We start from the raw sequence: 23,445 nt of genomic DNA on the forward strand, positions 1-23,445 counted from the left end.
GCAGGATCACAGCCTGAGCTGGATATGTACATATTACCTTTTGAGAATAAAGTCAATGTACAGTGTGTTAAATTTTGCTTCACTTTCTAGGCTTGCTGTCTGTGAATGGAGAGAGAGAGAGAGAGAGAGAGAGAGAGAGAGAGAGAAGGTGCCTATTGCAATCTATTCAATTTTTTCTTTTAGATGTGTTTCTACTCAGTAGATGAGGGTTGCTTTTAAAAAAAAATAAATAAAAACAAATAGATTTTGGGGTTATCTTTAAAAAGTACCTCAAAACATAACAAAAATTCATTTTAATTTTGATACATATTAAAACATTTTAGTCAGTTCTGCATGACAGCATAACATGACAGAAATGCACAAGACTTTAAACATGCTTTAAAATGACATTCAGCAAAGTATTTAAAATTTAATAAATAGCATACAGTCACACACAAATACATTTTCATACTGAATCATTAAGCCTACTAAAAACAGACTGGCAAAGAATAAATAAGACAGTAGTTGACAATTTTTTTTTAAAAAAAAGATGTAGGTTCTTGCTATCACGCTAGTTGCCACATATTTACCTGCTTATCACAAAATTGGAAATTATGAATAATTTTTTTCACTTATCTGTTTTGTGCCAACATGTAATATTACAAAAAAATAAAAATTGAGATACTGAAGTTGATTTTTTTTTGAACAACCAGTCTGTAACCAAGTAAACCAATTTTTAAATACAACGAATAAATAGGGATTTAGTAAAGGAAATTCAATTGTAACAAAAATGCAACACCCCAAGAAAAGAGCTTCGGGAAATCTATAGTAATTGCAATATTAGAGAATAGTACTTAAAGTGATAGTGCTTGTGCACTAAGCTCATTAGAGACCTATGATTTTAGTGCAAATCCCTTGAATCCAAATAAGCTTTTATACCCTATGTTACTAGGGAAAGATCTATTACCAGTTGGAACTTATCCTGTTTAGTATTTGTACCTATATCAGAATTTTAAGAATGCATATCTTCAGCTATTTGATTTTTGTCCTCAAACTGAGATAACTAATGACCTGGGATTTTACATACTACTTGGTTGTACCATATTGGATTGCAATTTATTAAATGTTGGATTCCAATATTATAAAAGCTATAAAGGGCTTTTGCCATCAGTTTAATTATACCTAAATTTCATACATCACTTCATTTTGAACTTTTGAAAGAAAAAAATGTTTTGGTGAAAGTCTCTCCCTTTGAAAAAGTTCACATGATGTAATTCAAGACTATTTAGATGAAATGTTATATAAACCTCAAAAGGAAAAATACACATTTTTACATTAACAATCCTTACCAGCATTTACTATATTAAGTTACAAGTATGTTGGCAATAATACAATGGATTCAATTTTCAAAGGAAAAATTCTGTACAAATTAACCTGTTAACATTGGGTAAACAAATAAGAAGTCAATAAGTCTCGAGCAGCCATGTTTCTATTGTGAACTACAGTACCAGGATAAACTAATTTGAAACTAACTGGATGAACACTGGTTACTTAAAGAGCAACTCATTTATACTGGATACACATTATTTATTCCAAGTCATTAAAACGTTCACTTTAGTAGTGTAGAGTTACCCGGTATAAGAAATGTTTATTCAGCCATGCAGGCGAAAACATGTTAATCACATGATTTTGCCCTGGACTTTTTAAAACTAAAATAAAATTTTCTTAACTATGAAGTACAAAACAATGACTGATATTGCTCCAACTTGTATACAATCTTCCCTATTCAATCCATACTTAACAAAGTAACAATGCCTCATCATCACTAGTTTCATTTTTCAGTGCCGCTTCTAAACAAGTGTCGGGTATCTGGGCAGTGTGTACAATACCACAGCGCTCACATGGGCCATCTCGTTTACATGACCTTACTCCATGATGCATTGCACTGTAAGGCTGTCTAAGCCCTTGCCCTTGATCTGAGGAGAGATCAAGTAGGGGTCTTGAACAGTCATTCATATCAAAGTCAGATGCTACATCAGAAACTGGAATTAACATTTCAACATCATCATCTTCATCTCTTCCACTTACCCCATTATCAAGCTGTCTCAAAGGACTTGGGTTCTGATTTACTGAGCTTGATCTCCCTAAAGTAAAGCGTACCCAACGTAATCCTTGAGTCATACGACTTAGTGCACTAGTGAGCTGGTGGCGTGCTGGACTTGCACTTGGGGGTTCTGCACTTGTAATTTCTCTTCCATTATCTGTAGTACCACCATTGGTATTCTGAGTTGAGGAACTTCCACATGCTCCTACTGTTGCTTCTATTACTGTTGCAGGGGGGATTTTTTGAGGCAAAGTGGCAGCAACACCACCAACTGCTCCTGCGGTGTCTCTTCTTTCATTTTCTGTGTCTGTGTCATCAGACTCAACTGAAAATAGACTTCTGTGAGTATTATTTCTCTCAGCTTCTCTACTAGTACTCTGACTGGCAACATCATCTCCATCTGCTGAAACTAATGCCAGTGATCCAGAATGACGAGATCTTGCAAAATTAAAAATCCGATTCCAAATGTTACTTGACCTGCCAGCAATCGGAAGTCTGATTGAGGTAAATCCAAGCTGAGATCGTACCGCTAGTCTCAGGTTTTCCAAAACTGAAGCCTGAAAAAAATGACACAAATTAATCATTGAGAGCTGACAGTGTGCCAGAAGAGGAGGAAGATACAGCTCTTGCCCAAAGAAACACAGAATCTAAATGAGAAAGATCTAAATCTAGGCGCTCAGATACTACAGTGATGACTGTGGGGTTAGAACCAATACAAAATAAAATACAGTCCAGGAAATACACAGGATGTAGATATAATCTTGGAATACTGCTGGAATATTAGAAAGATCAAATAAAGATTCACTTATGGCTTGTATACACTGATGCTTATGTAGGCAAAACTTTTGTTCCTCAGGGGTGTGAAAAAACACCCTGCTGAGCAACATAAATTTTACTGGCATAAGCACTAGTGTAGCTGCATTATCTTGGCAGGAAAGAGTTCTCCCGCCAACGTAATAAAACCACCTAAACAAGGGACAGTAGTTGTGTTGGCGGGAGAGCTTTTCTGCTGACATAGCACTGTCTACACTAGATCTTATGCTGGCAAAAAAATTTTTAACACTCCTGAGCGACAAGTTTGCCGGCATAAGCTCCAGTGTAAACAAACCCTTAGTGCAAATTTTAGAGGGATTTAAATGGAGAGGTTGGGCATATGAGAAGTGGGAAACTATTCTGAGTGTAAGATTGGTATGGAAGATGCATTGATCCTGCAGAGTGTGGAAAATACTATAAATGGGGCAACTAACATGAAGGCTGCGTTACAGTAATGTAAATGGGATAGGGCGTTGCAAAATTCAAGGGCCTGTGTGAAGTGAGTGGACACGAAGAGGGATGTAATATGGTTGGAAGAGCAACAGGGGAAGATGATTTTAGTAACAGCATTACAAAAATTATAAAGATGAGGGAGTTGCATAATAAAATTCAGGGAGGCTGAAGTAGTTGAGGTACAAGATAATCAAGGCATCAAGAGTGTCTTATTTGGAAGGTTAAAGATGAAATAATCAATTTTAGAGGTGTTATTCAAAAGAAGTGACAAAATTTGGCAAATGTTTTGAGTCTGAAGGAGGATGAGAGAGGGGAGTTGAACACAAAAACCAAATTTCTAAGCTTTAGTGATAATAAAGCCTATACACAAAGGTTACGGTTTTCAAAAACAGGAGCCTAAAGTTAGGCATCTAAATAAGTAGTTTGACATTTTAGAAGTGCAGAGCATCCAGCAGCTTCTATTAATCTCAACAAGAACTTCTAGATGTTCAACACTTCTGAAAAATAATCAAGGTATTATTTAGATGCCCTAAATATAGATTTAAAGAGTCTATTTTTAGCCTCATATTTTTGAAAATCACCCAAAGTCACTAGTAAATTTTGGAAAAAATCTTAGCCATATACTTGTATTTTAAATTTAAAAAATGTTTGCAAATTTGAAATGTGCCTGCTGATCAGGATATAAGGAATTAAAAAAAGAATATTTTACTAAAATCAATCTAAAGAATTCTTTGCAACTTTACATATGCTGATTAAAAGAACTGCAAAATTATTTTCTCCATTTCATATTCCCATTTTTCAACACATTGAGTTTTACATCAGAATAACTATTGACATCAATGGAAATTAGGAGTACATCCATTTTTGTAACTGGAGAAAGACACAGTCCTTTATGACTACCTCTCTACTGGCAAATGATAGGCACCTTTAAGAATTCCAGCATGGGTTGGCGGTAATTTATAAACAATTCAGATAATATTCTCTTTATCTCCTTAGACAGCATGTATGTATTTTGTAATGTTGCATCTGTTCCTGAACAAGAGCTTCCCAGTTGTTGGCAAAGGAATGAAATAAGCTCTCAAATTTTGCATAAATGCTTGCATACTTTTAATATCAAGTGAAGGCCAAAATTTTACAAGGTATTAAAGGAGGTATTAGTGAGTTATTTGAGGGTTTCTTTCAATTCTCACTATTCTGTTGGGGGAGGAGTTTTCACAGTCTATGAAAAAAGCTAGTGTGTTGGTTTTCCCTAAAGTAGGAAAAGATCTTAACCATATGCAGCTCCTAGAAACCTATATAACTGTTGAATTATGACAGAGGCTTTAGTAAAAAAATACTAGCTAGTTGACTGCAGTTCATGCTCTCAGTTTATATAAAATCCTGATCAAGCTGGATTCATTAAAGATAAACAATTGTTAGAAAGTACTTGGAAACATCCATAATGCCAGAACAAAAAAAGAGGTCAATTTCTTTTATCATCACTAGAAGTACAGAAAGCCTTTGAGAGAACAAAATGGAACTTTGTTTCAATCCTGTCCCATATGGACTTTGGCCTCCCAGTTTCTTTAATGGATAACTGCTCTTTACACTGGCCCAATGACACCCACTGCAAATAATCTGGATCTTAACCCAAATCATGAACCAGAGAGTTTTAAACATTGAGAGCGCCATAGAATACATAAGATTGGCCAGCTATCCAATAAAAGAAACTTTTTTAATGTATTTAGAAATCAAAACTAAGTTTAACTAGCCTACTCTCCCATAATTCAAGTTGCACATTATGTTTTTCAACTTTTTCTAAAAAAAACTTTTATACAGAAATCTAACTTTTAACAGAAGTGCTGGGACCTGGGTCAATTAGGAAGGGGGGGGGGGGGGGGGGGGGGGAAAAGGATAGAAAACATACTGGATAGAAAACTTACCTAAAGGAAAAGGGTTTGAGCTGGAAAAGAGGACCAGCAATCTCAGTTTGTAGGACAGTAACAGAAAAATTATTTAAGATACTGCTTCAGTGGTAACTCAGTCAGGTTAAAAAAACTACTCTCTCTCTTTTTCTCTCAGTCACTCAAATTGATTTCACTTTTTTTTTTCTTTCTTTCTCTCTTTTTTTTTTTTATAAATATCCAATGATTTGTGATATATGGTTATGGATTGCATCCCAGTACTTTGACTGGTCACATTCATCATAGATATTTGGTTACCTTTTACTCAATACTCTAAGTATAAACATCTGCAAAAAACCACAGTATACCTGTCCAATTTTTTTGAATATTAACATTTGATAGACATGCCTGGCCTGTTAAGTGTGTGTAATCAGAGATTTCACTCAATTTAATAAAAATCACCACAAATGGAAAATCATAGGTGTTGTAATGCAGCTCCCCCTGTATTATGGTAAAACCCTCCTGTTAACATAGAGACCTCTGATGACTAACTTCCTATATGTCTCTTTAAAACAAGAGTTTACTGTTGTAATGATTGGTTTCTGATATTTACACAACAAGGATTTGTGAACCTGTTAATACTTCCTCATTAAACGAACAGCATAAAAAAAGTGTACACCAAAATATGAATTTAAGATAAAATATCATTTTTTAGACTTTGCTGATCTATTTGTTAAAAAAAACATTGCTGGCTGTGTTCATTTTTCAAATACGCTTTAAGCCTTAATCGTTCAAGCACTTATGAAGAAGTTATCATTACTGCATAATGTGAGTGTTTCTTTGAGATGTCTCCCCCTATGGGAGCTCTCAGTAGTGTCCCTAAGGTGCTCCACTGTAGGTGTGTCTGCGTCCCTGCACTGCTGATCAGAGAACTTCAGTAGCAGTGTCTGTTGGGCTTGCATATGTGCTGTCTCCCCTCTTGCTGCGCCATGAGGCTAGCCAGTGTGCGTGGGCTAACCATCCTCAGGTTCCTTTTCTACCACAGAGTCATAATGAGAACAGAGGAGGAGGGCGGGCAGTGAAGCACTCACAGTGACACACATCTTGAAGAAACATCATTACTGTTCAAGGTGAATAACTTCTTCAAATAGTGTCCCTATGGGTGCTCCACTGTAGGTGACTACTGAGCAGTACCCCTTTTGGAGGGCTGGGACTTTGGAATTCGGTTAGTCACTGATGATAGTATTGTGAAGCCAAAGATACTGTGTGCGCTGCCTCTGATGCTGATCATATAATGTACTGTGCAGGTGTGGACTGACACCCACGTCACCACTCTGCAGATCTCTGAGAGAGGGATATTCTTAAAGAAGGCAACACATGAGGAGATCAATTTCATGGAATGTGTACAGATAGAATCTGGACGGGTCATGTTGCAGATTTCGTAGCATTGTCTGTTGCAATTCGAGTCTCACTTGGAGAGTCTGTGGGCTGATATCGCTGAGTCTTTAGATCTTTCCGCAATGCAGAGGAATAGTCTAGGGGACTTCCTGAAGGCCTTTGTCTTATCGAGGTAAAATATCAGGGTTCTCCTGATCTCTTAAGTATGCAGTATGGCCTCCATATTGTCTCAGTGAGGCTTAGGGTAGAAAACGGGAAGATGGATGGACTGATTCGTGTGAAACAACAAAATCACTTTAGGGATGAACCTCAGATGCGGCCTAAATGTAGCATTAGAACACTGTATATTGGTGATGTGCTATCAGGGCTGCTCTTTCCCCAATTCTTTTAGCTGAGGTAACAGAAATCAGAAAGACCATTTTCAATCATAAGAACAGTCATACTGGATCAGACCAATAGTTCACCTAGCCCAGTATCCTGTCTTCTGACAGTGGCCAATGCCAGGCGCTTCAGAGGGAATGAATAGAACAGGTAATCATCAAATGATCCATCCCATTGTCCATTCCCAGCTTCCGGCAAACAGCATTCCCTGCCCATCTGGCTAATAGCCATTGATGGACCTATCTAATTTTTTTGAACCCCGTCTTGGCTTTCACAACATCTTCTGGCAAAGAGTTCCACAGGTTGACTGTGTGTTGTGTGAAGAAATATTTCCTTTTCTTCGTTTTAAACCTGCTGCCTATTAATTTCATGTGGTGACCTCTAGTTCTTGTGTTATGAGAAGGAGTAAATAGTACTTATTTACTTTCCATATACCAGTCATGATTTTATAGATCTCTATCATATCCCCCTGCAGTTCTCTCTTTTCCAAGCTGAAAAGTCCCAGTCTTATTAATCTCCTCATATGGAAGCTTTTCCACATGCCTTAATCATTTTTGTTGCCCTTTTCTGTACATTTTCCAAATTCCAATTCTTTTTGAGATGGGGTGACCATATCTGCATGGGCATACCGTGGATTTATAAAGAGACAATATGTTATTTTCTATCTTATTATCTATCCCTTTCCTAACGATTCCTAACAGTTAGCTTTTTTCACTGCCACTGCACACTGAGTGGATGTTTTCAGAGAACTATCCACAATCACTCCAAGATCTCTTTCTTGAGCGATAACTAATTTAGACCCCTTCATATGATATGTTTAGCTGAGATTATGTTTTCCCAAGTGCATTACTCTGCATTTATCAACAGTGAATTTCATCTGCCATTTCATTGCCCAGTCACACAGTTTTGTAAGATCTCTCTGTAACTCTTCACAGTCTTCTTTGGAATTAGCTATCTTGAGTAGTTTTGTATCATCTGCAAGTTTTGCCATCTCTCTGTTTATTCCCTTTCCCAGATCATTTATCAATATGTTGAACAGTGCTGGTCCCATTAGAGACCCCTGGATGACGGCATTATTTACCCCTTTCCATTCTAAAAACTGACCAATTATTCCTATACCTTTCCCCCTGTCTTTTAATCAGTTACTGATCCAGGAGAGGACCGTCCCTCTTATTCCATGACAGCTTACTCTGCTTAAGAGCCTTTGATGAGGGACCCTGTCAAAGGCTTTCTGAAAATCTAAATACACTATATCCACTTGATCACCCTCATCCACATGCTTATTGAGCCCCTCAAAGAGTTCTAGTAGATTGGTGACACATGATTTCCCTTCACAAAAACCATGTTGACTCTTGCCCCAACAAATCATGTTTCTCTATGTGTTTGATAATTCTGTTCTTTATTATAGTTTCAACCAATTTGCCTAGTACTGAAGTTAGGTTTACTGGCTGTAATTGCCGGGATCACCTCTGGAACCTTTTCCTAAAAATTGGCATCACATTAGCTATCCCCTAGTCATGTGGTACAGAAGGTGATTTAAATGATAGGTTACATACCACAGTTAGTACTGCAATTTCACATTTGAGCTCCTTCAGAATTCTTGAGTGGATACCATATGGTCCTGATGATTTATTATGGATTAAATTACCAATTTCTTCCAAAACCTCCTCTAACACCACCTCAATCTGGGATAGTTCCTTAGATTTGTCACCTTAAAAAAAAAGGCTCAAGGTTTGGGAATCTCTCTCACATCCTCAGCCGAGAAGTCCAATACAAAGAATTCATTTAGTTTCTTCGAATATTCAAGGAAGATATGGCTGTTTCTTTAGCATCTCAATCATCCAGTAGTCCCACTGGTTGTTTAGCAGCCTTCTGACTTACTTAAAAAGTTTTTTGCTGTTACTTTGAGTCTTTGGTTAGCTGTTCATCAAATTCTTTTTTGGCCTTCCTAATTATATTTTTACACTTTATTTGCCAGAGTTTATGCTCCTTTCTATTTTGCTCATAGGATTTAACTTAGATAGGTCCGCTAGTGAACAGTTGCCGTAGGTTTGAAAGGGGGACTTCATTAGCCCCTTTAGCATTAGGTTTAGGTCCCACTAGAGGGTAGGAAGTCAGGGTTGAGGGAAAAGGTTTGTTTTTCCCTTCAGGACCCTTTTAACGTTCAGGTGTGATTTAACTGAGTACCATTCTAAGTGTTCGTGAAATGCTGTTATAGCTGTTAGGAGAGAGCTGAGGGATAACCCTGATTTTATAAGGGTCAGGGCATATTCCAGAATATGCGGAAGAATTGCCGAGACTGGAGAGATTTGTTGGGATGTGCACCAAGTGTGTAACCTGAACCATTTCTACAGGTAAGTGCGGCATGTAGAGGACTAGTTCTACTGTGTAGAAAAACCTCCTGTACTTCTTTTGAGCATAAGCTTTCTAGGTGCTGGAACCACATAGGAGCCATGCCTTGAGGCGGAGGATCCCCAAGATGGGATGTATGGTGTGTGCCCCATGTCCTGAGAGAGAAGATTCAGAGTGGCCAGAAGGACACATCACGAGCTGCATTAAGTAAGGGTACCAGGTCTGTATCAGCCACGTGGAAACAATCAGAATTACATGAGTCTGTCCCTCTTTATCTTTAACAGGACCTTTAGCAGAAGATGAAATGGAGGAAAGGTGTAGAGAAGGTCCATGTCCCATTAGAGGAGAAGAGCATGAAAAAGTGCTGACTAATCCCCGCTCTAGAATAGTATCTCTGGCATTTCTTGTTCCGGTAAGTGATGAACAGATCTGTGGATGGTTTTCCCCATTGGGTGAACACATTGGGAAGTACTGCCGGATGTATCTCCCACTTGTGGTTGTGCAGGAATTTGTGACTTAGATTGCCTGCTATCGAATTTTGCGTGCATGGGAGGTAAGCGGACAAGATGACGTGAGAGGTGCACCAGTTCCATAACCTCCAAACACAGGGAGGCAATCTGATTCCTCCCTGGCAGTTGAAATAATACATACATGCTATGTTGTCCATTATGATCTTTATATGTGATCCTGCTATCAGCCTAAGGAAATAGGTGCAGGCGTTCCTGACTACTCTCAGCTTGAGGAGGTTGATATGCAGGGATATCTCTGCAGGTGACCACTAGCTTTGCATTGTGAGGCCATTCAAACGTGTACCCCATCCTATGAGGGACATGGCAGTCATAAGAAGTGACGAAGGCAGTATCTGTAGAAAGAGGACACCCTTGCCTGTATTAGTCAAGTTCGTCCACCAGTCCATCGTGTTCCTGATCCTGGTGGGTAGTGGCTGAGGTTTGACCAGACTGTCCCTGTTTGATCTGTAAACTGAGCCAAACCATATCTGCAGGCATCACATGTGCATTCTGGTGTGCTGAATCACCACCATGCTAGTTGCTATATGCCCCAGGAGTTGGAAGCAGATTCTGGCTGGCACCTGTGGGCTGCATTGAGCTGTGTCTATAAGCAAAACCAGAGACAGAGAAACCTGTCCTGAGGTAGAAAGGCTTTGGCTGGCAGTGCTTCTGTGTCAGCCCCCATGAACTCTAAATGTTGCACTGGTGTGAGGGTCGACTTGTGAGAATTGATCTGCAGGCCCAGTTCCATAAACAAGCGTATTGTGTGCTCAGTGGCTCAATAAGCCTCTCTTGAATTGATCAGACTCTGAGGAAACAGTCATCCAAGTAAGGATAGATCATTATCCTGGTAGGTGTGTAGAGTGTGTGTAGAGTGTAGGTGCATGGCCACCACCAAGAGAATTTTGCAGAAAACTCTTCGGGCTGACGACAGTCTGAAGAGCAGGACTCCACAGCCATGGAGATGGTCCTGGCAGCTGTGTCAACAGCATCAAAGGCTGATTGCAAAGGAGTCTTTACCACCAATTGCCCCTGTCGTATGATGGCCTTGAAGGAGTCTTGGGAAACCTCTGGCAACGTCTCAATAAAGTCACATAATTTATATAATCATATTTTGCCATGAGCACCTGGTAGTTAGCAATTCGAAGTTGTAAGGTGGCTGAGGAACACACCTTTCTACCAAAGAGATCCATGCACTTCTAGTCTCTATCGTAGTGTGTTAAATGGAATGGTGTTGTCAGCCACAAGAGTTCACAATGCCCACCACAATGGGTGGTGGACGGGTAAATAAGAACTCAGTCTTTTGCAGGATCATAATACTTTTTGTCTGTCCACTTGCATGTCGAAGCCACTGAGGCCAGAGTTTGCCACACTGGTCTTAGCTTGGTCTAAGATGGCCTTGTTGATTGGGAGGGTGATTTTGGAGGCGGCTGAAGCATGGAGAATTTCAATAAACTGATGGTGTGTATCTTTAACTTCCTCCAATGCTATGTGGAAGGTATCCGCTACTCTTTTTGCCAGCTCTGGAACAGATGGAAGTCATCTGCCATGGATGGTTGTGACGGCGTGACTGTTTCATCTGCGGATGAGGAGGATATGGCCTTAGGTGTGATCTCTTCCTCTGTGTTCACCTCTTTCTCCTCCACGTTTTGGAGTTCTGAGGCCTGCAATGATGTAACTGAGGAGTCATGTCTGGGAAGTTCTTGAGCAATGCTCCATGCCCGAGACAGGCGGTCAGTGCGCCGCTCAAGGGTCCCAGTATGGCTACTGTGGTGGTATAAGGCCTGGTAGAGGTGCCCATGGGTGACTGTACCAAGATGGTGGCAGTGCCATCTGTTGGTACATTCCCAGACACTGGTGATATTGGGTCCCATATGTATCTTGGGAGAAGTATAAAGAAACCTCATCAAACTCACTGTCTTATCCTTTGCTTGACATTGGAGGGGCATGGCATAATTGTGGGAAATACCAGTTGGTCGGCTATGCCTCATTTCCATGATCTTGATACCAAGGTGCAGAGAGTCAGGGGCTTCCAACATAGCCCAGTCATTGGCCTGATGGGATTCTGTCGGTACTAGGCGTGCCGGTGGTGGTGCTATAAGCAGGGGGAATAAGGACCTTGCCCGTACCAATCTCGCCGGTGCTGAATGGGCTGATGACACTGGTAGTACTGACCCTAGCTCACATACTGAGAGCATCTTAGGGTACTTGCTCTTGTCTCTCTGTACTGAAGATTCAACGCCCATACCCAATGGGTACATGGGCCTATCAACGGTACTGGACAGTGACAGTCACTGTGAGGTGGGTGCTGGATGATCTTGGTGCCGTCGGTGCTGAGGTTACTAAGCGAGATGGAGATCGCTTTTGGTTATCCCTGGGCTTGCTGACAAGACTTCCCATTCTGTTTTTCAATTTGTGAGAGGAGTCCCCTGACCGATTTTTTTGACCCATTATCCTTTGAAGTCGAAGGTTGAGGGGAAGACACACACCTATTGGAGGGCTGTGGTTGGAGAGCAGTCTCTACAAAGATGATTTTCTGGCAAAGCTCTCTGTCTTTGCAGGATCTCAGTCGGAGCTGTTGGCAGAGAAAACACTTTTGTTGAATGTGGCCCTTGCTGAGGCAGCGAATGAACTGGGAGTGCTTATCCACAATCAGGATCACCTTGCTGCAAGTATGACACTTCTTGAAGCCTAGAGAGCTAGGCATACCTTTGTGGGGGCAGGTTGACACAAGAATACAGTCTTTTATTTGGCTGTGTGTAAACAAACAAACAAACAAAGTCAAAGAAGGCTAAAAAGTTTCTAAAAACTAAAAATTAGCAATTGAAAAGAAGAGTTAATGATCCACTAAGGGACAGCTAATGGCTCCACCTCTAGCCAGGAGCAGTTGAGAAGGAACTGAGAATGGTTAGCCACAGTGCATGTGAGGGCCCGAAGGACACTGCTGCTGAAGTTCTTCCATCAGCAGTGCAGGGATGCAGACACACCTACATTGGAGCACCCACAGGGACACCACAGTGGAACACTCACAGGGACACTACTCAAAGAAGAAACATGGGTTTACACAGGAGTAGTCACCCACTATGACTACTTTTCATGTACTTAAAGTTAAGCACATGTGGGCTTGCAGGATCATAGAATGTTAAGAGTTCATTAGTGTCACTTCACTGAAAGAATTTTTATACATTCACTTGTGCTCTTATAAACTATCATAAACAATTAAGATGAAAATATGTTTTGCGATATGATATCAATGATACTACTTGTTTTATATTTGGTAACTTGTAAATTTCAGTAATTAGCTATAAAGCCCATTTATTAGCTTCTACTGTACTTCATTTCCCAAAGTTTTTAAAAATGTTTTTAGGCAATACCTTGTGGTTTATTAATAATATTCACATATACACTCTGATCTTGTATTATGAAAAGAAGTAAACAGAAGAGCCTGATTTATTTACTTTGTACCATTCAATATTCTGTATTCCTCTAGCATTGCCTCTTATCTCCTCTCAAAACTGCAGTATAACCCTCTCCACTGAAATTATATTTCCTTAGATTATATGAGATTCAGAAACACATGAAGGGCTACGGAGTCTAAAATGTCTTTATAAATCTGTACTACTGTTCAAATTTACTCCTATAAAGGAAGTGCAGAGTCCTACACACATCACAGGAGGTTCACAGGGATCTTTTATACAAGTAGTAAAAAACCACTTCTCACCTGGAAACAATTTTGATTAGGGAACAAAAGTCATTTAAACATTAAGATGATAGATTTTGATTTATTTAATTCCCAACCTGGTAATTCAATATCCTAGTTGCCTAAAGAAAAGCAATCTGTTTTGTGAAGAATATTCCTTCTTTTCTTTGTTACAGTGGGGAACTAATCTCTTACCAATTTTTATATGTCCTGTTAATTTCTTTATTCTGAATGTTACCAAACACTGAAAGAACTTGGCTGTATACAACTGGGATTTATGATATTCAGCTTGAAAAGTCCACATTCCTGAATCATAAGACAAATTGCTTATACTTAAAATAGGCAAAGGAAGTGTCGAATTGTATGAGCCACATCTGTAAATACAAAGTACTGTTTTTAAACAGGCGTCATAGAGGGGCAAATTCTAATATCTATTACATCCATGGAGCTCAGAATCCTATCCACAGCCACTGCTGAATATGAATTTCCAGACAGAGGGAAGAGTATTTTTGCCAGGATAAATATAGAAGATACCCTTTCCAACAAAAGTTGTGAGGTTATCTGTTGTTGGCCTTGTGTCTCCACCTACTTCCATCAACGAAGCCAGCTGTTCTGTTTCAGTTTAATATGTACAATTAGGAAAGTGACATTAACCCAATTTCTATTGAAAAACACCTCAGTCACATATGAAACCTGGAATCTCAGATCACCAAATAGCTCTAATATGAGTTAACATTAAAAGGTCTGATGGATGTGTATCTCACGTGTTATGGAGAATTATATCTGAATGTTCAGGTAGAAGACCCCTCCCTTTTAAACTTCAGACAAAATATTAAACATTGACTAAACATCATAGCATATGGATGCACTTTACATTGGTTGGACTGGTAATTATATGGCATTTTCTTGAAAATAGTATGTACTCTGCAGTTCACCAAGTTTCCCTGAAAGGATCCGTGATTGAGAGTAGCCACTGAATGAAGTATCAATAGATTTCAAGATCTGTAGGTAAATGGAAGTTTGAGGAAAGATGTCTTAAGTTTTTCTTTAAATATAGTCAGGTTTGGGGACTTAGGCATATATTATAGACAGAACTGGTAGACACCTTACCTGTATGAAGAGGTTTAGTACTAGACAATCAACATGTGTATTAACAGGGGATTAAATTATGTTCTGCACACAAAACCTTAATTCTGACTTTTCCCAACTTTTGAATGCTTGACTTTGTAACCTTAATGTTCTTTGTATGTAATATATACAGAACATCCACCACTGCACCTACCAATTGTAACCTTTCACATAATAATGGCTTTCACTATTGTGAGATATTGACATTACTTTAAAAAAAATTGTTTAAATTGCTTGCCAAATGACTCAGTTGTGTGCTGTCACCATGTCTTATGATGGAGAGTTGTCCAATATTTAAAAGTAATTGTGGTACAAAATATTGATGTTGGCTGAAAAAAAGTGATAAATCTCAAAACCAGAACATGATAGTTAGAAAGCAAAGTTTGTAAAAATTTAAAATGGATGGCCTGTTAATTTGGAATAATCAGAAACATCTTACTTGGTTTGGTGAACAAACAGGAAAATCTTCAACTGGTGGAATTAAGCCTTGTGCAATCAACTGTCCATAAGATGGAGGAGCTTCTCTTCTTAACAACTCAGCCTCAACCCTTGACAGCTGTGTTTCAAATGATCTTTCAAGAAGAATAAAAAATTATGTAGTACATAAACAGAAAACATGTATTCACAGATAGGGGTAAGACCACATCAGACTGAGAAGATTCATATTATTTAAGTAATAGAATTTTTAATTATGTTTGATTACATGATTACACAATTCCAGTGCTATTCTCCATATAAGACTGGTGACAAAAACAGCATTTTAATTCATATTAAAACAAGGACAAAATTTAAACACCAGACAGTGAGAGGGAGAAACACTAAAAATGATAAAAATGAGAAACTCTGGCACATGACAGTCCAAAACAGAACAAGCAGAATGCAGAGAAATGCTGCCAGTCAATCATGGCAACAATATTAATTTTAATTTACTTCAGAATGAGACCGCAACCTGAAAATTAGTACCATTTTTTTTTTCTGTTGGATAACTCAATTTGATGTTTTTGCTACCCATAGGCAAGTGATCAAAATTATACCTTCCCGTCATCCCCACCCTCACTGCCAAATAAGAATTTCAAAAATGTGTTGAGGGAAGAATATCTTTAGAAATCAGATCATACCTATAAAACCATTCTTATTGATACATATTTATGTTACACAGTAAACAATTACTGTGTAAATTATATAATTACAGTACTTTATCTTAGGTTTGGGAACATATGCTACTTACCTTCGTTCAAACATCCTCAGTGAGTACAGCTTACAAGTACATCCCAGTGCAATGACAAGCAGCAATCCACAGATAAGGCTCCCAATGACAGCTGCTGTTATTACTCTGGTGGGTACAATGACCGGGCAATTCTCTTCATCACTACCATCACCACAGTCATCTTGGGAATCACATACCCAGCTCTCAAATACACAGCGATTGTTTTTACAGTGAAAATTTCCAGGCTGGCAAAAGAAGCAATTCTTCTCATCTGAACCATTAGGGCAATGATTCTGATAGTTGCAGCGATCTGAACGAGGATAGCAAACACCATTTCGAGAGCATGGAAACTCTTCTTTTTGGCACATGCTGCAATTGGTTTCATCCCTTCCATTTGGGCAATGCCAATAGCCATCACAGCGCTGTTGCTCTGTATAACAACCCCAGTTTCCACCACATGGAATTTCCCATGGCAAACAGAAGCCATCTACTTGATATGTAGCATTAAATCCTCTTGCAGCATTCACTTTATCAGCACAAAAATGCACTCTTATTTGCCCAGAAGAAGAAACAACTGTAAGAGGTGCATGAGAGTCAAATGCAGTTAACACACGCAAAAGCTTGCGTGGATTTTCCTCTAATCCATCGTATATTTTGACATAGTCTCCGTAACCAGCACCATCAAGTTTAAAGTCAGTGAAGCGCAAAATTACTTTGCGATGATCACCAGTGTCTATTAGCCAGGTGCAGTTGCTTCCAGGAGGATAAAAGTCTGGGTAATTGGGTGAATTGAAAGTACCATAAAAATATTTTAACCACTGCCCACATGTTAGCACATCACAGTCTATTTCATCTCCTAAATCAAGACAATCAATGTTTCCATCACATTTCAAAGTTTCTGGAAGGCAGGTGTAAACTTTGGTGAAGCGAGAAAGACACTGAAACTGGTTGTAAGCACAAGGTTGAAAGGAAGAAGCTGTTGGAGAATTAGCGATGGCACAGATTTCTTCATCAGAGTTGTCTCCACATTCATCCATGTTATTACATTTCCAAGTTTCTGGAATACACTTTCCATTAGCACAATGAAACTGGTTACAATCACATCTTGGTTCATCAGATTTCCCTGAAAACACATATTTAACAATTTGTAAATATAGGTAACTTCTATTAGACTCTATCTAGCACTTTCTGGTCATTATTGAATATTTATTATAAATTCCATGTTGTTAGAAAGTACCTTATAACTATTTAGGTCTCTGTAAATCACTGAAACCTCAAATACATCTAAATATAATACAGTATTTTAAACAGCAAATTCTGTCAGTATGACAGCTTGAGCCTGATTCTCAGCTGCTGTAAATCAACATAGCTCCACTGAAGACAACGGAGAGATGACAATTTACATTAGTAGAAAATCTGGCCCCCTGGTCTGCAAAAAGATACCAAAAATGGCTAGATAAGAATGGTTAAATAAAAATCAATTCCCCCTCCCAACCAAAGCACAAGTATTGTCATCCCCCAATAACTCCAAGGAACAGGATCTTTTTCACAAGAGCAGCAGGCTCCACTCCCCTTGACTGTATGTTCATAGAATCATAGAAGATTAGGGTTGAAAGGTACCTCAGGAAGTCATCTAGTCCAACCCCCTGCTCAAAGCACGACCAACTCCAACTAAACCATCCCAACCAGGGCTTTGTCAATCTGGACCTTAAAAACCTCTAAAGATGGAGATTCCACCACCTCCCTAGGTAACCCATTCCAGTGCTTCACCACACTCCTACTGAAGAAGTTTTTCCTAATATCCAACCTAGACGTCCCCCCGGTGCAACTTGACACCATTTCTCCTTCTGTCATCTGTCACCACTGAGAACAGCCGAGCTCCATTCTCCCTGGAACCCCCTTTCGGGTAGTTGAAGGCTGCAATCAAATCCCACCTCACTCTTCTCTTCTGCAGACTGTTGCCTGCTCCTCAGCTTCTGCTCTGCAACCAGGAATCTGGAGGAGGAGTTGGAAGACATTATTTTCCCCACTTCCTCCCTACAGGACCAAGACGACGATCACTCTTTGGCTGGTCCTAGTTTTCTCCTGCCTATCCTGAAACAGATAGGAGAGCAGAGCCCAGTAGCAGGCAAGCAGGACAGAAAACTGGAAACAAAAATATATACCCAGGAAGCTGGAGATACCAGGGAGCAGGCCTGATATCTGACAGATCTGCCTAGATCTTTGATAGCTTTAGAAGATACTAAAACCTGCATAAATGTATTTAATTCAGTATTAAGAACTATCCTGAGAGCCACACACTCTATTGGCCACTACTCTCTTCCAGAGCCATCTTGCAGTTGCAACAGCACTTCTCATCAAGGATTAATTTATTAAGACTCCATCTATACACAGCTGTAAAGCATGCTTTGAGAACACTTACCTGGTTCCACAATCAAGCTGGGACATATATATTATACATTTAAAATAAATGTGAACAGGTTTTAAAAACCAGTTTTTGCCAAACCATTTTATAACCTAGGTTTAAATTTACAAAGTTCCCAGGTGCTGTTTAAAAACTATGAGGGGTGGACCCTGTACAGCACACCCTCAGGAAGGTAGCTTGATGAAAACTGCATTGAAACAAAAATAAATATGGGGTATTTTAAAGAAAGCAATACAGAGGCTGTGTTCTCCAATGGTTAGGACATAGGACTATGACTCAGGAGATGTAGGTTTTTATTTCCAGCTCCCCTAATGAGCTGATGAGAGACCTTGGGCAAGTCGCTTCAATTCCCTGTTCCTCTCTTTCAGCCTAAACATCTAATACTACCACGCAAAAGATCAATTAAATACTAAGTTTATCATCTCAGCAATTAAAAAGGAGAGGAACAGAGTTATAGGATAAAACAGCATCTCTAGCATATAAAAAAGCCACACAAATCCTAAACACTTTTAAAAAAAATTTACACAGAAAAATAAAAAGCAAACGAATGATAAACCCAGTGAGCACTGCCCAAGAGTGTTTAATTAACAAACAGCTACACATATAGCAAGAGCAGGGCACAGAAGGGATACAAAATCAGTCAGTAATTGTGCTTTGGAAGATGCTAATCTTTTTAGGGCAGCAACTAAAGGAAAACCAGATTTGATATAAGTGACTTTGCCTTGTTCTTATCATAAAATACCCTATTTAATATTAGCACACCAAAATATTTAACTAAATGAACAGATTGACTGTCTTTTTATTAAAGCCTTTTAACTGAAAAATATAAACTCAACTGCAAATTAGCAGCTTGTTGTTTCTATACATCCCACACATTATGGCACACCTACCTTTTGGAATGACCAAGTTTTCAATGTTTGAAAATTTGAGATCAGTTCCCAAAGAATCTAATGAAGGCCATGTGATTTAAGATTCAGATTAATATAATTTCATTACATTTGGAAAGGTGCTCTTTATAGGATTACTACAAATACTATAGACATTTGCATTAAAAAAATACATATATATATTATATAATATATATATATATAAGCCCTCGTCCCGGAATTGGATCCATGTGAATGAACTGCTGGGCCTGCACTGATCAAATTGCAAGACTGCAACCACAGTCTTTTAGTAATAAGTAATGAAAGTTAGTTTTTTAAGAACCCTGAATATATAAATGGAAAAGGGTTGATCAATGAGACAGAAGACAGTTTCCGAGGGTTTCAGGTGCTGAAAGATTCAAGAATTAAAAACAATACCATAATAATGACGGCAGAAGTGATTTAAATCTAAGCTCTTACTTTCACATGCTTCTAAACTTTCTGAAAAAAAAGTTACCCATTTGGATGAAAAACTTCTTGCTATTACTTAAAAGAACAGCAGCATTTTAATTACCTATCTGTTCCATAAAGCAATGGCTAAACCATTTTGTGTTTCTTTTGTACTGTATTATATCTGTTGTGCCTTTGATTCGAGCTGAGGACACAGACGTGTTACTGGTTTGGCACACTGACCTACCATACAGCACCACGTTCACCAATGGATAACTTTAAATACAAGAAGTTTCTTATCCTAAAAATGAATTTCCTGGGAAATACGGAAGCATTTAACTCGTTTAAAAATTATTATTTGTGTTAACATAGCACCTACAAGCCCTCCGCATAGACCAGGGCCTCACTATGCTAGGTGCCGTACAAACAGAACAAAAAACAAACAAACAAACAGTCCTTGCCCCCAAAAGCTTACAATCTAAGTATGGGATAAGAAACAACAGATGGATACAGCCAACAGAGTACAAGGACACAATGAGACAATACAGGCCAGCATGACAGGCAGCGGTATGAAGGCACCTGCAGCAAAAAAGTTTTTCCTTAAGTTTTTTGCAGGCCTAGAATCATAGAAATGTAGAGCTGGAACGGACCCTGAAGTCACCTAGTCCATTCATCTGTGCTGAGACAGGATGAAATATACCAAGGCCATCTCCAACAGATATTTGTCTAACCCATTCTTAAAAACCTCCAATGACTGGGATTCCACAATCTCCCTAGGTAACCTGTTCCTAGCGAAGTTGTGGAATCACAACAAAGGAGAGTTTTAAGGAGTGATCTGAAGGATAACAAGGTAGTTCTGTGGATGTTTACAGGAAGCACCTCCCAAATGTGATGGGTAGAATGGGAGAAAGCATGAAGATGCTTGTTCAGAAATGTAACAAGTGGGCGACAGAATCTGGCATCATGGGCCAACCATAGGCTAGAGTCAAAATCTCAATATGATGAGAGAAGATAGTTAGGGTGGCAGTTAGCCAGTGAAGGGCCTTGACAGTGAAGACAAGCATTTTATATTTGATAATTTTTAGTTATTGAGGCTGCCAACACTGGCTGGCAAAGTGCTCATTGGTGATTCACATTTTATTGTATTGTGTGTTTTAATGCTGCTGAAAGCTGGAATGAAAATTGATATTTGAGTGAGTTTAAAAAGGGTTGGGTGGAGCAGAGTCCAGTATAATAGCCACAGCTAGAGCATACAAACCAGAATGCAGTGAACAGGAGAAAAGCAGAGTTCCCGAGGGATTAAAAGAGGAACAGCAGAGTCTAGTAAACCATACATGGATTTATTAGGAACAAATCATGCCAAACCAGCTTGATTTCCTTCTTTGACAAGGTAACTAATCTGGTGGATGGGGGAAATATGGTGGACATAATATACCTGGACTTTAGCAAGGCTTTTAACACAGTCACACATGACATTCTGATCAGTAAGCTGGAGAAATGAGGTCTTCGTAAAACTACCATTAAGTGAATCGATAATTAGCTAAAGAACTGCAAAAAAGACAGTTACTTACCTTGTAACTGTTGTTCTTCGAGATGTGTTGCTCATGTCCATTCCATTCTCGGTGTGTGTGCACCTCCATGCATGGTTATCGGAAATTTTTTTACCCTTAGTACCAGTAGGGCTGGCTCTGGCGCCCTCTGGAGCCTGCACACATGCTGCAGTATATCAGACACCACTGGCCCTACACCCCTCAGTTTCTTCTTGCTATCAACTCCAACAGCAGGGACAGCAGGGAATGGACATGAGCAACACATCTCGAAGAACAACAGTTACGAAGGTAAGTAACTGTTTTTTCTTCAAGTGCTTGCTCATGTCGATTCCATTCTAGGTGACTCACAAGCAGTACCTTGGAGGTGGGCCCGGAGTTAACAGATGAGCCGTTCACAGCCTTGCTCTGCTGGCATCATCTATGCCTACTGAACGATGGCATAGGGGGAGGTGAAGGTGTGCACTGATGACCAAGTAGTGGCCCTACACATTTCCAGCACAGGTACTTGCACTGAAAGGCTGCCGGGGGAGCTTGCGCTCTGGTGGAATGGGCTGTGACAATCTCCGGCAGAGGTACCTTTGCCTGCTCATAACAAACTTTGATGCAGGATGTTATTGAAGAAGAAATTCGCTGGGAGGAGACAGGTAAGCCTTTTAGCCTATCTACCACTGCAGCAAAAATGTGCATGTCTTCTAGAACAGCTTAGTCTATTCAATGTAGAATGCTAAGGCACGCCTAACATCAAGCGTGTGCCACTTCCGTTCTTCTTCTGAGCCAGGTGGTTTGGGAAAGAACACTGGAACAAATGTATCCTGGTTATAATGAAATTGAGACACTACCTTGGGTAAGAAAGCAAGATGAGGCCTCAATTGAATCTTGTCGTTAGAAGATTGTGTATGATGGTCCTGAGATAAGTGCTCTAATCTCAGATACCCTTCTCACCAAGGTAATCATTACTAGAAAGGATACCTTCCGGGAGAGCAACAACAATGGACAGGTAGCCAAAGGCTTGAAGAGAGGGCCCATGAACCTGGACAGAACTAGGTTCAGATCCCAAGGGGATAGAGGGTCCCGAACTTGAGGGTAGAGCCTCTCTACTCCTTTCAGGAACCTCACTGACAGAGTGGGGAAAAAACTGATTTCCCTTCTATCGGAGGTTGAAATGCAGAGATGGCTGTCAGGTGACCCCTCAATGAAGCAATAGCTAGGCCTTGATGCTTAAGGTGCAGCAAGTAATCTAGAATATCCTGAATCGATGACCATTCGGGCGGAATTTCTTGGGATGTTGTCCACAAGGTGAACCTTCTCCACTTGGCAAGGTATGAAGCCAGAGTGGAAGGTTTCCTGCTGCCCATCAGGATCTGCTGAACTTGTGATGAACATGCCTGTTCTTCAGGGTTCAGCCATGCAGTCTCCATGCCGTCAGATGCAGACTCCAGATCTGGGTGCAGGAGCAGATCCCGGTCCTGGAAGAAAAGATCGTGCCAACGGGGCAACTCTAGCGGGGGAGCAATTGACAGTTTCAGCAGCACACTGAACCAATGTTGGTGGGACCATGCCGGTGCAATCACGATAATATCTGCCCTATCCCTCTTGATCTTCAGCAGGACTCTGTGTATTAACAGGATGTGCAGAAATACGTACAACAGAGCTCCTGTCCACTATAAGAGAAAGGTATCTGACAGTGACCCCTCATCGAGCCCGTGAATTGAACAAAACTGGTGACGTTTCCTGTTCAGCTTGGACGCGAAAAGGTCCACTTGGGGAAAATCCCACCTCTGGAAGATCATATTGGCTACCGTGGGGTGGAGCAACCCCTTGTGGCAGGGTAAGAAGAACCAGCTGAGGCAGTCTGCTGCGTTGTTCTTGATGCCCCAGGAGGTTGGAGACTGAGGTGAAAGTCGTGGCTCACTGCAAAGTTCCATAGACACACTGCCTCCCGGCAAAGGGCCGGTGAGCGAGCCCCCTCCATCTGTTGATATAGTACATTATGGCAGTATTGTCCATCAGAACCTGTACTACCTTGCCTGAGATAAAGGGAAGGAATACCCTACAAGCTAGGCACATCACCCTTAGCTCTCTTACATTTATGTGCATCTTTCGCTCTTTCTAAGACCAAGTCCCCTGAGTGCTGTCGTTGGAGCTTACATGGGTCCCCCACCCAAAGTCTGAAGCATCTGACACCAAAGTGATTGAGGGAACTAGCTCTTCAAACATCATATCCTGCAGTATGGAGCGAGGGTCTTG

The 23,445-nt window shown here is 39.9% G+C and overlaps 1 protein-coding gene across 1 annotated transcript in view; it reads right to left on the minus strand.

Moving 5' to 3' along the window:
• Nucleotides 1-278: 278 nt before the first annotated feature.
• LRP12 (LDL receptor related protein 12) overlaps nucleotides 279-23,445 on the minus strand; it is a 101,686-nt gene continuing 78,519 nt past the window's right edge. Inside the window, 3 exon segments of the mRNA XM_067537377.1 lie at nucleotides 279-2,640; nucleotides 15,140-15,272; nucleotides 15,929-17,030. Coding sequence (XP_067393478.1) covers nucleotides 1,777-2,640; nucleotides 15,140-15,272; nucleotides 15,929-17,030 — 2,099 coding nt within the window. The 3' untranslated portion in view covers nucleotides 279-1,776.

The sequence above is a fragment of the Emydura macquarii genome, unplaced genomic scaffold, assembly GCF_026122565.2.
Source record: "Emydura macquarii macquarii isolate MOO-44397 ecotype Brisbane River unplaced genomic scaffold, CSIRO-AGI_Emac_v2 contig_383, whole genome shotgun sequence".
In the NCBI taxonomy this organism is placed as follows: domain Eukaryota; kingdom Metazoa; phylum Chordata; order Testudines; family Chelidae; genus Emydura; species Emydura macquarii.